Below are 13,538 nucleotides of genomic sequence, written 5' to 3'. Positions count from 1 at the left end.
TACAGTCTAAGATACTATTTATAAAAACTATTGAGCATCTACCTATTTTCTTCCACTTATCCTATTCTGTGCTGTTTGGGGGAGAGAGTGGGGGTCCTTTATGGGTTTATGGGTTCAGTCACTCATTTCATATGGCATAAAAATTTCTTTTTTCTTCACATTCATGCTTCTTAAAGCAGGATTATCAGCGGTATGCTCCCTGACTAACAACTTGTGATTGACAAGTCATTAGCCAATGAGTGAACAGTTTTACGGTCAGACCCACCGCTCCTCGTCACATCTATTTTTTTTTAAACCAAGATGTAAAAATGTATTTATACAGTTTTAACAACAAGAAACTAGTCACAAAGTGCTTTACAGAGACACCAAAAACAAGCTCCAAATGAAGACACAAGAACCAACAAAAACAGATGAGTTTTAAACTGTTTTTTTAAAGGATGCCACAAAGTCAAGGGTGCGAAGAGAGGGTGGTGAGCTGTTCCACAGTTTTGGTGTGGTAACGTTGGGAATGCACAGTCTCCCCACTTGTTTCCAGACAAATACGTGGAATCACAAGAAGACCTCCATCTGCAGGCCTAAGGATCCAGCTTGGAGAATTGGGGTGAAGCACACTGATGATAATTGAGGGCTTCACCTCATAAAGAACCAAGATTTTAAACTGATACCTAAACCTAACTGGAAAGGAAAATAGCATTTTCTCACAAAGCCCCTTGAACATGGAATAATTAACAGACTGACCCAAGTTTAAACAGGCCTCTATCTGTCGGTGAATTTAAAAACATGATAATGAATGCAGTGAAGGAGACCTGTGGATGTGTCTTATAAAAATCCAGTTAAAGTTTTAATTTTAATGTGTATTGTTTGTGTCTTTTGTAAAAGAGACTGTGATCTCAGTGAGACGTTATGGTATAATAAAGGTAATAATAATAAGAATAATAAGTAATGAGAGTGAGTTAAAAACTTTTTGTCTTTTTTACATCTTGGAGCGGATTAATATTTCCTTTAGACAACAAGAAAATAGAGAATTACAATAGTAATAAAGCTGACAAAAGCAAAAACACTAATCTCGAGGCTTAAAGCAGGAAACCACCGTATCTATTAGGGGTGCAACGATACTCGTATCGATATTGAACCGTTCGATACAGTGCTTTCGGTTCGGTACGCATATGTATCGAACAATACAACATTTTTAATTTATTTTATCAACTTTTCTTCTGACGATGCTGTCTGTGTTGAACGCTCAGTGGATCTGCGCTCGACAGTGCAGCCTAGTCGGAGTAGTCGAACGCAGATTCACTGAGCGCAGGGCAAGCTAGCAAGACAGAAGTTAAGCTCTTGTTGCAAAATGGTAAATTGAACCTCCCCCACCCTCATTCAGATCTGGCGTTTGGAACTATTTTGGTTTTCATGTGACGTATGACCCTGAAGGTAAGTGCGTCATGGACAAAAGTAAAACAGTATGTCGGATGTGCCACGCAATGCTCAATTACATTGGTAGGAACTAGTGTGTTAGCGCAGTTAGCTCGTTAACGTGTTGGCCGTCCAGCCCCACACACGGGGCGATCCGCGGTAGCTCGTTAACGGAGATTTGCCGTGTTATGGCGTTAACATAATTTCAATGAGATTAACGCCGACAGCACTAGTGGGAACACAACGAATATGACTGCACATTTACTCTGACATCATTCTAGTGCAAAGACAAGTGGAAGCAGACAAAAACAACAAGCACGCATGCTACAAACTTTACCCGAGTCATTTAGACAGCCGTTAGCACATGATTCTCCTTATGGGGACCTGATATGTTTAATATGCTGCTGAGAATATAGCCCAGAAGAAGCGTATAGTATAGCTTTTATTTTGGAAAGAGACATTTCTCTGTAATAAACTCTCTTTTCCAAAGATGAGTGATTCCTCAATCAGATTCATTTTTTTATTACTTTGTTGTTTCAGCAACATTAAATTTAAAAACTGTACTTTTGAATTAAAATATATATTTATAATTTTAATAAATGACAAATTAAAAAGACATGAACATTTTTTTGTATCAAAAAAGTATCGAACCGATACCGAACCGTGAATTTTGTGTATCGTTGCACCCCTAGTATCTATGTCCACCTCTTATGCTGTCCATGACTTGAATATGTATGTGCGATCTCTAACTGCAAACAAACAGGGATGAAGACAGATGTTTAATAAAAAGTTGTTTTTCACTGTGTAATAATTACAGTTGCAGATTGTTTCAAATTAATCAGCCAGACGATTGCTCTGCTCTTCAGGCCACTTGCTGAAGCGTTTCTTGAGCTGTTGCTCATTACCGCTATCACACTCACCTCTGTAAATTATATAAAAAGGTTGGTTGGTTATCACTGGCATCAGCAAAGCTGTGTTTTCATTATGCTCTCATATCCTGAAATCCCTGAAAGATTTGTATGGAAAAACCTAGACAGATGAATTCCTTCCTAGGAATATATATTTATTTTAATATTCACATTGGGGTTTCTGGTTTGTAGTCCTGTGGTGAAAGAGCATGTGTGCAGCCGCAGTATAATTCAGAGATGCTGGCATTGCTATTAACTGCTCTCTGAGGTCCTCTTAGCTCAAAACACACAACAGTTGTTCACTTTGAAACTCTTCGCCATATTTTTTCTCCCTTCCTTTCATACGTTTCCCTTTCCACTTCACTATAACAGACAGCCGCTGCTGTCAGTATCTGCGAGTTAAGGGCGCATAGTTTTCACTAATTCAGGTCTGCAGTTAACCAAGGTTTGTCTTAAGTTACTAACAATGTTCTGGTTAACAAATCAAGCTGCTATAGATCATGTACGTGTTTGTCATGTTTTCAGCCTCCTCCTTGGTTTGACATAAGCTTTGGGGATTCACTCCCACATAATGCTGGCAGGCCAAACCAGACTCTATTACTACTCCAGAGAGACAACAAAGAGCTTGTTTTCTCCTAGAGTGCAAATCTCTACTGCAATCCACCATTCCTAAATCACCAGCACTGAAAACATGCTCATAAGTTTCACTCTGGCATCAGTAAATTTCAGAAATGTTTCCTCACAGACGCGCACGGGTCCCAACCAGAGGCGCTTGTGCGCTCTCTGTCTGCTCCCGCCTCGAGAACCAAGGCCACGGTAACTAATTTTATTTTGACATGCTGCAGCAAGTTAGCACAACTTGACCGTACTACATCAGAAAGTAACAGATTCAACACAAACCTTTTGACAAATGATGACAAGGGGGAGATTTGAAAGGGGGCCACCGCACAAATACACGTTTCCTCACGTTGATTATGACGGCTGTCATTTCTGTCTGCATCTTGGATACGTTCAGCTCAGCCTGAGCCAGACAGATTCATTGAACGGGGGGAAAGCAGGACTTAGAAACAAACTAAAACCCAGCTGAAGCCTCTGCTGCGTCCTTGATGTTTCCAGTGCTTTGTCAGGCAAGCGATACTCCAGCTGAAAGCAGGATATGGCTGATGCGATTGTGCGCAATGCGAGCCAAACTCTACAGTCCTATCTGCTGGGTTTTTTGCTGTATGGCACTTTGATCATCTAAAGTTCTTTTTTAAAATTATTTAGGACCGTTTTAAAAATATTACAGATTGCAAGGAGGGTGTTTATTTTTACAATCTTTTGTACGTTTTTTAAACAACATGTTGTCAGTATTTATTGACTTGGAGGGACTGAATGCGTTTGATTTTATGTGGCAGTAAAACAAAAAATATGATCCTTTTCTGGAGTTACTGAATCTCTGCAATAACAGCTTTTAAGAAGCAGCAAGCAGCAGCTTAACAAGCGTTTGTTATTTTGATTTCCACAAGTAACATACAAATTTATGCTCAGTCTTGATATCAAGGCATTCCCACAAGACAGATTTATTACCTCTACCTAAGCTGACCTCAGAATTTCAAACAATTCAAAAAAGGCAAAAAGTTAAATGGAATAAAAAGAGAATCTAAGGCACTTGGAAAGAAAAGCAACTAGATTTCTTCTTGAAGACATTTCAGCTCTCATCTGAGAAGCTTCTGAAGAAGTGAAACGTCTTCAAGAAACTTAAAGAAGTCCAGTCACTTTTTTTCCCAAGCTATTTTGGATTCCCACGACCTGGATCACTGAGAACCTACACAGGGATAAAAATAGAGAAACAAAAACTGTACGTTGATTGTGTAGCAATTCCAGGATGTTGCAGAGCAGGATCTGTTTTAGAAAAACTCAATATCAAGAAAGAGACCAGATCTCACTTTGTGTGTCCTGCACATCAACTACAATTAAAATAAAAAAAATGCTACCACAGTGTTCACATTTTTATTTGGCTTTGCATAAATTGAATGAAACTATAGATTATTATAAATGAATGAATTATAATTATATACATTATTATAATTGTAAACTAATTACTTAATAATTATATAATTTATAACATATGAATATGCTATAAATTAAATACAAATACATACATTTGCATGTTTTGTAACCAACTTGTCCCTCCTGCATGGTGTTTTTTTTTTCCTTTTCCTAACAAGCACTAGTGTCTTATAGTTCAGGTTTGTCAGTGGGTCAGTCAGCCATGTGATCTTGGTTATATGGACAATGAAATACATGGAAAACAAAAATCTAATAATGCTATATAAAGTATTCAAAAGTATTTTTCGATTATAGCTAAAGACTTATTATTATTATCTTAACACGCTAAACTAAAGACAAGGCAGTCAATGTTAAATCTAGCAGGAGGGGCCTAGCACTGGAACTGAGGATTTGAGTGTGCTACCGTTAGCATTTAGCAAATGTCACGTAGCTGCTTCCAGGACCTCCAGATGTCCTAATTCACAAGAATCAGTTTATTTAAAAGTACTTAGCACTTACTGAACTGAAGCGTGTCCAAAAAATATTGAATGAGCTGCTGGTTACAGGAACTGAAATTGTTTTCCTTGAGTTAGAGCCATTCACTATGACTCAGGGTTGATGTTCACTGTGCAGTGCATTCATACTGTACATAAATGATTTTCCATCATGGTCCTTACGTCATAGATTCGTTAATAGAATTATATCTTTAAGCATGTTGGCATTATGTAGTTTTGAAATTGGGGTGGATCTGAGTCTGCACTGGTAGAGCACACAGTAGCAGCCTGTAAACCAAGGTAGGCACACCATAAAGCTTAACCTGCTTTATCATTCTTTTTTACTCTAATGGGAGCACGATTTACAGAGGGAACACCATGCTGATTTAAATAAGTATTGAGAATAGTGATCATGACCATAAACTCATCAGGGAAACTTTTCATTGCAGTCATAAGTCAAGTGAGCAACAGGGGCGTTTCCAATAAACTTCTGCACAGTCTGCAACCAGAGGAGTCCCTGCATTAAGACATAAGACAGGCTTTTCCTTCCCTTTTCAGACTGAAAGAGTAAATGATTCACTTTACAGGTAGAGTTCAGGTAATAAATGTGTCACTGTTACAGGATGTTGGTCATCAAAGTTGAAGCCTGGGAAATCATGACCCTCTCATGCAAACCACTCTAATAGTCACTCTTTTATGATTTTGTGTGTTGGGGAAATCTTCTGAAATAAATGTTGAAGGTGTTCTGGTGACTTTGTGCTGTAAGTATAGCTATCTGAGGAATAAGGTCCTGTCGTACAGGTTTAAAGACCAGTTGGCAACCTGGGGCAACCTCCGGTCATTAGGGAAAAGGTGAATTATAAAACCAGTTGGTTACTGGCCATTGCCTGATGAACTCAGTCACAAAGAAGGTGCTGCACCAAAAACCTTGTCATTGCTTTGGTCACTAGCAGGTGACAGCTACCAGTAGTTTACATGGAAGTCGCGGTAAATACGTAAGAGAGGATCTACTCACCGGATTTCTGGCCACCACTTCAGGATTGTTGACAACGGCAATGAGGTGGATGAGGGTAAGGGCAGAATTGAGCACGAAGGAGCAGAAGAGGTTCTTGTGGAGGGTGATCCTTTGGCAGCTCAGACTCCTGCGTGCAAGGATTAATTAAAATGCTGATAATACTGTTCACAAATGTGGAATAAAACCTTTTCAGTCACACACAACATCAAAGAACACAAAAACTTGGTGCAACCGATGACACGCACAGGAAAGAGAAGTGACTAGCAGGCTGATAGTTTAATGAGATGTGAAGTGTCACATAATTGTTATCTTTCATCTCAAACGGATTTTTTTTGCAGCTGTCAAAGAAAAAAAAGTGTGGATCAATGAGATGGATTGTCTCTAAATGGCCTGAACAAGCTAGAAGTGCTGTTAAATAATGCATAATGGATCCCAAGGGTGCATTCGCATTAGCTTGACTGGCCACTCAGGATTAATAGCGTAATAAAATGCATTACGGGCAAAGTGAAAACAACTATTAGAATCAAAGTCACTCATATCAGTATTATTATTATTGCTTTTGATGGGTTTTTTTTCTTGACAGCAATCAAACAGACTGCATTTCAGAGCTGAATGGAGTCCTGTAGCAAATTGCTTTTTCACAGAACATACCCTCCATTAAATACCCATTTTACAGTTAAATAAGTTGTATCCATATACCTCTCATGGCCAATTTTATCTTTGATTATTCATAAATCCCCCTGAGACCAATGAAAGCACTAAATGTCCTGAAAAATAGCATAGGGCAGCACATTTTCACAGCAGCCATGTACAAATATTCAGGCATTTTTCTTTCTCCAGTTCCTGACAAAAAAGGAAATGTAGGAATTGTTCATTATTTATGTAAGTTTTATTTATACAGTACAGCCCATTTCATTACATGTAAACCCAATTTTCTTCCCATAAAATTTTTTTTTAAAACTATGTAGTTTATATAGGGAGGACTTATCAAAAATGGGGCCATGGCAGCATCGTTCAACTGTCACAGGTCCCAATGTATCTGTCAGAATTTCCACCAGCCCCCATTTTTCCACAGAAAACTGGAGTATTTTTATCTGGGAATCCTGACAGCGTTGATGTAGAGTTGTAAATAACAGAGTAGCGACTATACAGCATCACATACCACTGTGAGCTTCACATCTGGATCTTATAATACAAAATCCAGTAATTTAAATGTTTTGGCAGTGAATATATTAAGTAATGGCTGCAAAGAGAGGAAAAAAAAAAGATAAGACGGTTTCAGCCAAACACCTTGTTATTTTATTGAAATCTTAATTTGTTAGGACTTTAATCTCGATGAACCTTGACTGGCCACTGAATTGCTCTGCAGCTGAAGAGTTTGACTCTCGGTGGGTCAGCGGGTTTTGTGATTATGCACCTGCCCCAAACTCGGCCTCTAGATTTATGAGTGCGTATAAAACTTTGCTGCACAATAACGGTCTCTTACAAGAACTGTTCTGGATAACAGCTGTGTTTAGGAGGTCAGCAGACTTCAGCACATCAAAATTTATAACTGCAACAATCGCCAACCACAGGGCCAACAAGCCAGTGTTTCTAAATATTGTTTCAGAATGTAAAAAGCGTCTTTTTTTATTTGTCGCTGCTTCAGTTAAATGGAAAGCCTCAGTTCTTTTGAAATAACACTGATAAATTCCTCACTTCCCAGAGAAACGTAAAGTTTCACAACTATTTTGTGGCACAATCATTAAAATATTATAGATTATTCACTGAATATTCAATTTCTTTCCCGCTAATCTGGTTTGTTATTCTTAACTCTTATCTAATTGAATTTCAGCTGAAGCACACTGCTTAACTTTGTATTCTCTTCCGCTGGGATTAAGCATCCGTATGGATGAACATCTATAATGAGCAATAAACTCAGGTGCAAAGCACTAACACATTCTGCTCAGAATTTTAACTATGCACAAAAATCTGAAGATGTGTGAGAAAGTAAAGAAATTATTTACATATTCTAGAAGTAACCTTAATGACTCAGACAAACTAAGAAATAGGACAACTTAGTAGACTAGTATTACTTTACCTTACAATATAAATCCACATGAGGCTATAAAAATAAAACTGAATTGAATTGAAATATTGGTTTTCTGGTGATTGCACAGACTTTTTTTTAGGCCAGAAACAAGCTGCAAATAGTTGCACTGACCAACTAGTTGTCTAGAGGCTGAGACTCTCAACCCCTGGGCAACCACCTTGGATCACAATGGGATTGCCAGAGTCATCAGGGTTGCCAGGTCTCCTGGTGGGAGTCTGACTCAGACCAAGTGCAACACTCTCAGATTGGTGAGTTGCTGCAAAAAAAATGCTGATTTAAAAACACAGACAGATTGCCAACATGTCGTAATGAGTCTGAGTCAGTCTGTGCTGAGGAGTGCAACTCATCTGTGACATCTGTGTGTCTTTGCTATCCAGCTGCCAGTTGTTTTTATTCGGGTTATGTTCCTATGTAGATCCTGAGTGACGGCATCATTTTGCTGTTAAATCACCATCCTGTAGCAACTATGTCCCTAATCTGTTTCAGATTTATGAGGTTCTGGGTGGACCCTTAAGTAGCTAATGTAAATTTACAATTTCTGCCAGTTTATCACGGTGAATCACCATATTATCCCAAACAAATTGCATTTAATTGCCAATTTGACGCTACTCAATCACAAACTGATAGCATACTGACTCTGTTTTAATGCCACTTTTTCACCATTTTGATGCAGCAAAGTCCCTTTGAAGATGGCAACTGACTGTGAGTGGTCCTCAAAGACAACAAGTTCATTATAGATAGTTCTAATAATTGTGGTTATGACACATCTCCAGCCACTGTTTTTCCTAGTATGACTATAGTGTAAGAGAAACTGCAGTGTCAGATTGATACTTTGCATTAATTTATGACAGGGAATAATATTTTTATTACAGTCTGTCTCATATTTTGCTGACTCCAAATAAGGCAAAGACAAGAATCGTGCTAATAATGAGTAAGGACAACATCACTGTGCCTGTCAGATCATGTCAGGTAAAGATGATGAGTCATTAAGGATGACAACACCACCTATTAATCATCATTGCGTCATCAAACTACAGTTGCATTCTCACAGTGCTGCAGTCTCACATGTAGGAAAGATTCATCACATTGAATCTTTTACCTGAAGTAGAAGAAGATGGCCAGAGAAATAAGCAGGGAGGCTATGGATAAAGCATGGCCCACGATGGCCATGTAAAACAGGATGTAGGCGGACTGTAAAGCAAAACAAAAAAACACAAAGATAGAGATACTGTGTATTACTAGACAAAAAGAACATGTTTTATTATCGACAAGCTAACTTTCAGGTCTACCACAAAATTCAGCTGAATTAATTTGATGGTTTTTACTTTTAGGACAAAACGCTCAACAAGAAATGTTGTTGCACTTTCACAATCCTGAACCCGATTTCCAATACTGATATTTTCAATGATAACTTTAGTTAGTTTGAGTAAAAAGGCAAACAGGAGAAGGAAAACCATTCTCATTATTTTCCAAACTAATGCTGTTAGCTTTGAAGTTTATTCATGTTTATTCATTATAACTTTCTCACACAGGCTTAGAGATGGGTTAGCAACTGCCTGCCAATCACTTGCCTATAAGTGAATATTCCCCAAATAGCTGGCAATCGGTTTTCGGTGGTTGTTTTCTGTTGCTAAGTGAAAGTAGTCTCAAAGGGATCCCTTGTAATTGCAACAGCTGCCTGTCGTTTGTAGGTAAGACTCTGGGGCAGCAAACTCTTTGCAAGCGATTTCACACCTCAGCCTCCAGTAACCACCTTCCAACTAGTCGGGGAACGCCTAGTGACCAAATTTGAGAGGGCGCAATCTACTTCTCCGAGAAGTCAGAAGTTAATCAAGCATAACGTTCAATATGTTTGTGTTCAGGAATGCAAGTAAATGAAATTTGGCACCTTAATTTAAAAATAATAATGTGCTTTACTATTTAGTCTGCTTTTTTGTAAAACAATAATTATAATTTAGCATTTGCAGCATAATTCCAATTAAGGAGCTTACGTATACTGGTGGATTAGCAATTACCAAAAGCATAAAAATGACTTTCTAATTACTAGTACTCTTAATTTAGGGCAGCTAATACATAGACCTTACATTGGGTCTGATACATTTGTTAAGCGCCGTGTGGGAAGAGGTAACTTTACACCATTCGATTCCATGTGTTCCCAGTGAGGATTATAATTTGTCAAACAATAAAACATAATGGAGCACAGCTGTGCAGCCCAATCGAACAACAATAAATTTGAACATTTTAACCCCCCTGTGATCAAACACACATGTAACAGAGATAAACAAAACCTGACTTTTCTACTTTTCCCACAAATATGAATGATTAGTGCTGCAAACATCTTCTATCTCTGGCACAATTTAATCCCCAGGTCTAACTCTAACACCTTCTGTTCACTGTATAGCCAAAATATCCATTAGTAAACAAAACAAATTGCAATGACAACAAAATTGAAACGGCTTTTGGGAGATTATGAATGGTCAAGGTCAACAAATCCAGAAAGATTCCAGATCCAAATTTAAAGCCAGCTGCTGAACATTTTTGCACAAACACAAATGGTTTGGCATAAGAGTTGATAATAACATGCTTGCCCATAAAAGAGGCACAGTCACTACTAATTAAAACATTTCCAAAATGTTTTACTAAAGTTCAAACAGTCCATCTGGGTGTTTGTATTCCCAGTGAGAGTTCTGTGATGCTCTGGTCTGGTTTTCATGTGGAAAATGTTGTTAAAGGCTTCATTTTGTAGCCGTGGGCTGTTGGTGATGAGAAGGTTGTTAATATGTGAAGATGTCGTCGTAACACTATTACTAAGGAGACTTCCTATGACTGTATAGCCTGTGGCACAGGCTATTGGGAAGCATTTATTGGAAGCAAGCTTCCAATAAATGCAAACTCTATTTGTTCAGTCAAACAAAACCTACTTTGTCTGGACTTGGCCCCATGAGATAAGACCATTACATGTACAAATTCTAACTGTAAGCAGGTAATAATGTAATTTTAAGCCTTCCTGCCTGTCATGTAAACAAATGCATCAAACTCATGCGTGGTCTGAAATGTCAGCTATGCTATTTTAGATCAGTATCACACCAGTATGGGAGAGTTATGAATCTTGGTAGTGCAGAGCCCCTGGCACAAAGGAAACTATTATGCTGACCCATCACACTGTGGCCACAATGCAGCAGATTAATGATAGCAGAATAGTTTTAAATTTGAAATAAATTACCTTCAGCTTGGCATTGGTGTTTTCATTGCAGAGTGTGTAGTTAGACCAAGTTCTGTTGGTGTCCGGGTGACGAAACCACTGCCCGTCCTCTCCACAATACTTTGTTGCTTTTTCTGAACATATCGGTCATGAACTAAGTTAATCGCTTCAAATCAAAAGAACTTGAAAGGAGCTCAATGCTTCAGTCTCGCTGCTTACCCGTAGGGTCGAAGTCATGAAAATAATTAGGGCAGTTTTGGAAAGTGTAAGTTCCCGCTGGAGTGTCGTCCCAGCACAGCCAGCCATCCCAGTTCCGACTGCAGTACAAACCTATAACATCGACGCAGTGTGATGACACTTAAACATTAAGAGGGGAGTAGAGAACCCCAGATTTTCATTTCATTTGATATTCTTGTTACCTGATTTGTTATAAGGCGGATCTCGATTCATTTTCTCGAAGCATTTGTACTGGTTGTCGAGGATTTTTTTCCTCACTATTTCCTGCTGCTCCCGATTAGCCGTGGGACTGACCGTGGCCTCGTCGGCACCGTTGACCTCAGTGTCCCTGGAAAACTGGGCGGCTGCCTTGATTTTAGTGAAGTTTAATATCACACATACACACACAGAGTCATGCTCAGTTAAACTAAACAATGACCAAGGAGAAAAACGGTATGGAATAATTGCACTTTATTGTTACATTACCTTTAACTTGTCTTTAGTGTTGATGGCACAGAGTGTATAGTTGGTCCATGTCTTGTTGCTCTCTGGGTGGCGAAACCACTGCCCATCCTCTCTGCAGTACCTGGATGCCCTTTCTAAAAAGAATGCTTATGTATAAATATATCGCTGTACACAATTTAACACTCATTGAGTTCTTTCTTTAAAAATATAATTCATAGAAGACGAAAAAAGGTTAGCAGGAAAGCAGCAAATCTTTAAACAAGCAACCGTGTTGAATTTTACCACCTACCAGTGGGGTCAAGGTCAGAAAAATAATCAGGGCAGCTCTGAGAGACAGTGGTTCCTGCCGGAGTGTCGTCCCAGCACAACCAGCCATCCCAGTCACGGTTGCAGTACGGTCCTGTAGGACCCACAAAACATGATAGCAAATGTGTATAGGTCTCAAATTCACATGGATAAACGTGAAACTTATAATTACAGGGAAATCTCACTGGCTAAAAACAAGACACAGTAATATTTACTTGGACTATCTTTAGGTTTGATGCAGTCACTTTGGCATTGTTTTGTGCAACGTCACATTTATTTCCATCTTGAGTTGCATTGTGTTTTAGACAAGATCTTGTACTGACAAAGGGAGCGTTAGCCTGCTGGGTACAGTCTTCTCCACTGCATCCCAAAGATTCTCAGTGGTTTTAATGTCTTGTGGTCCATGATCCACTGTTTCACAGTTTGAGCCTGTTGAATGATGACGTTGCCATCTGGTGAATATTCAGGTGGTCATTTGAGCTCTGTACAACTGAAGCAACCGGAGATCACAACACCTCCCCCACTGGGTTCTACGGTAGGCATTAGGCACGAGCACCTCATCCACCTTTCTTTTTTTACCTTTCTTGTCCATCAGTTTTGAACAGGGTTAATCTGGACTCATCAGACCACAAGACTTTTCTGTTGCTCCAAAGTCCGATCTTTATGCTACCTGGGAAAATGAGGCTTTTTTGCGATTCGCTTCACTGATAAGTATTTTTTCTTAAAGCTGCACAACTGTTCTCTTTTGTTGGGAATGCTCTTACTTTCACCAGTAAACATAGCTGTGAGTTGTGCTGGTGGATTATTTAAATTTTTTTTTAATGATTTGATGTCACCAAACATTTACATAACCTCTGATCACTTCACCATATTCAGAATTTTTTCCCCGATTACATTTCTTCCTCGTAGCAGTCCTCCCAGGTTTAAATAATGCATCGGGAAGTTCCTAATCCAGCTTTAGTAATTTCCGCAATATCCTCATTGGGTTTTTTTTGCTTAATGCAGGTGGATAATTCGACTTCTGAAACAGAGTAACATCTTATTCACAACCATGGGATGCATCACCAGACATGGCTGTTTACGAACTTGGAAGCTACTCACTGCATCCCTTGAGGTTAAATAACTTTCTGTAAACCAAAACATTAATCATCATCATCAGAAATTATCCAATGGAAGGTTCTTATCCAATTATTTTGTGAAGTCCAGGCACTGAATTTCTTTGGCCAGGTAGTGTAAAAGCTCAGCACTGTGTAGAAGAAAGAATCAGTTTACCTGTTTTTGTAGACGGTGGCTCTTGTTTTATTTTGAGGAGACATCTATATTCACTCTCAAGCAACTTCAGTTTCTATGCGGAAAGAATGAAAATTTCAGCTTTAAACAGTACTGAACAGACAAACTG

General features: G+C 38.8%; 1 protein-coding gene across 8 annotated transcripts in view; it reads right to left on the bottom strand.

The window, feature by feature from the left end:
• The window catches only part of calcr (calcitonin receptor), a 71,640-nt gene that overhangs the window by 16,122 nt on the left and 41,980 nt on the right, over positions 1 to 13,538 (bottom strand). For all 8 annotated transcript variants that reach the window (XM_082521220.1, XM_082521216.1, XM_082521222.1 and 5 more), the window contains 8 exons: positions 13,412 to 13,484; positions 12,123 to 12,233; positions 11,855 to 11,967; positions 11,572 to 11,737; positions 11,372 to 11,482; positions 11,174 to 11,286; positions 9,050 to 9,141; positions 5,859 to 5,985 (listed from right to left, as the gene is read on the bottom strand). In XM_082521220.1, coding sequence (XP_082377346.1) covers positions 5,859 to 5,985; positions 9,050 to 9,141; positions 11,174 to 11,286; positions 11,372 to 11,482; positions 11,572 to 11,737; positions 11,855 to 11,967; positions 12,123 to 12,233; positions 13,412 to 13,484 — 906 coding nt within the window. The remainder of the gene's footprint in view (positions 1 to 5,858; positions 5,986 to 9,049; positions 9,142 to 11,173; positions 11,287 to 11,371; positions 11,483 to 11,571; positions 11,738 to 11,854; positions 11,968 to 12,122; positions 12,234 to 13,411; positions 13,485 to 13,538) is intronic.

Source organism: Aulonocara stuartgranti, assembly GCF_965226115.1.
Source record: "Aulonocara stuartgranti genome assembly, chromosome: 22".
NCBI lineage: Eukaryota > Metazoa > Chordata > Actinopteri > Cichliformes > Cichlidae > Aulonocara > Aulonocara stuartgranti.
The sequence above is the reverse complement of the archived record's forward strand: the minus strand, read 5'-3'. Positions and strand labels throughout refer to the sequence as shown.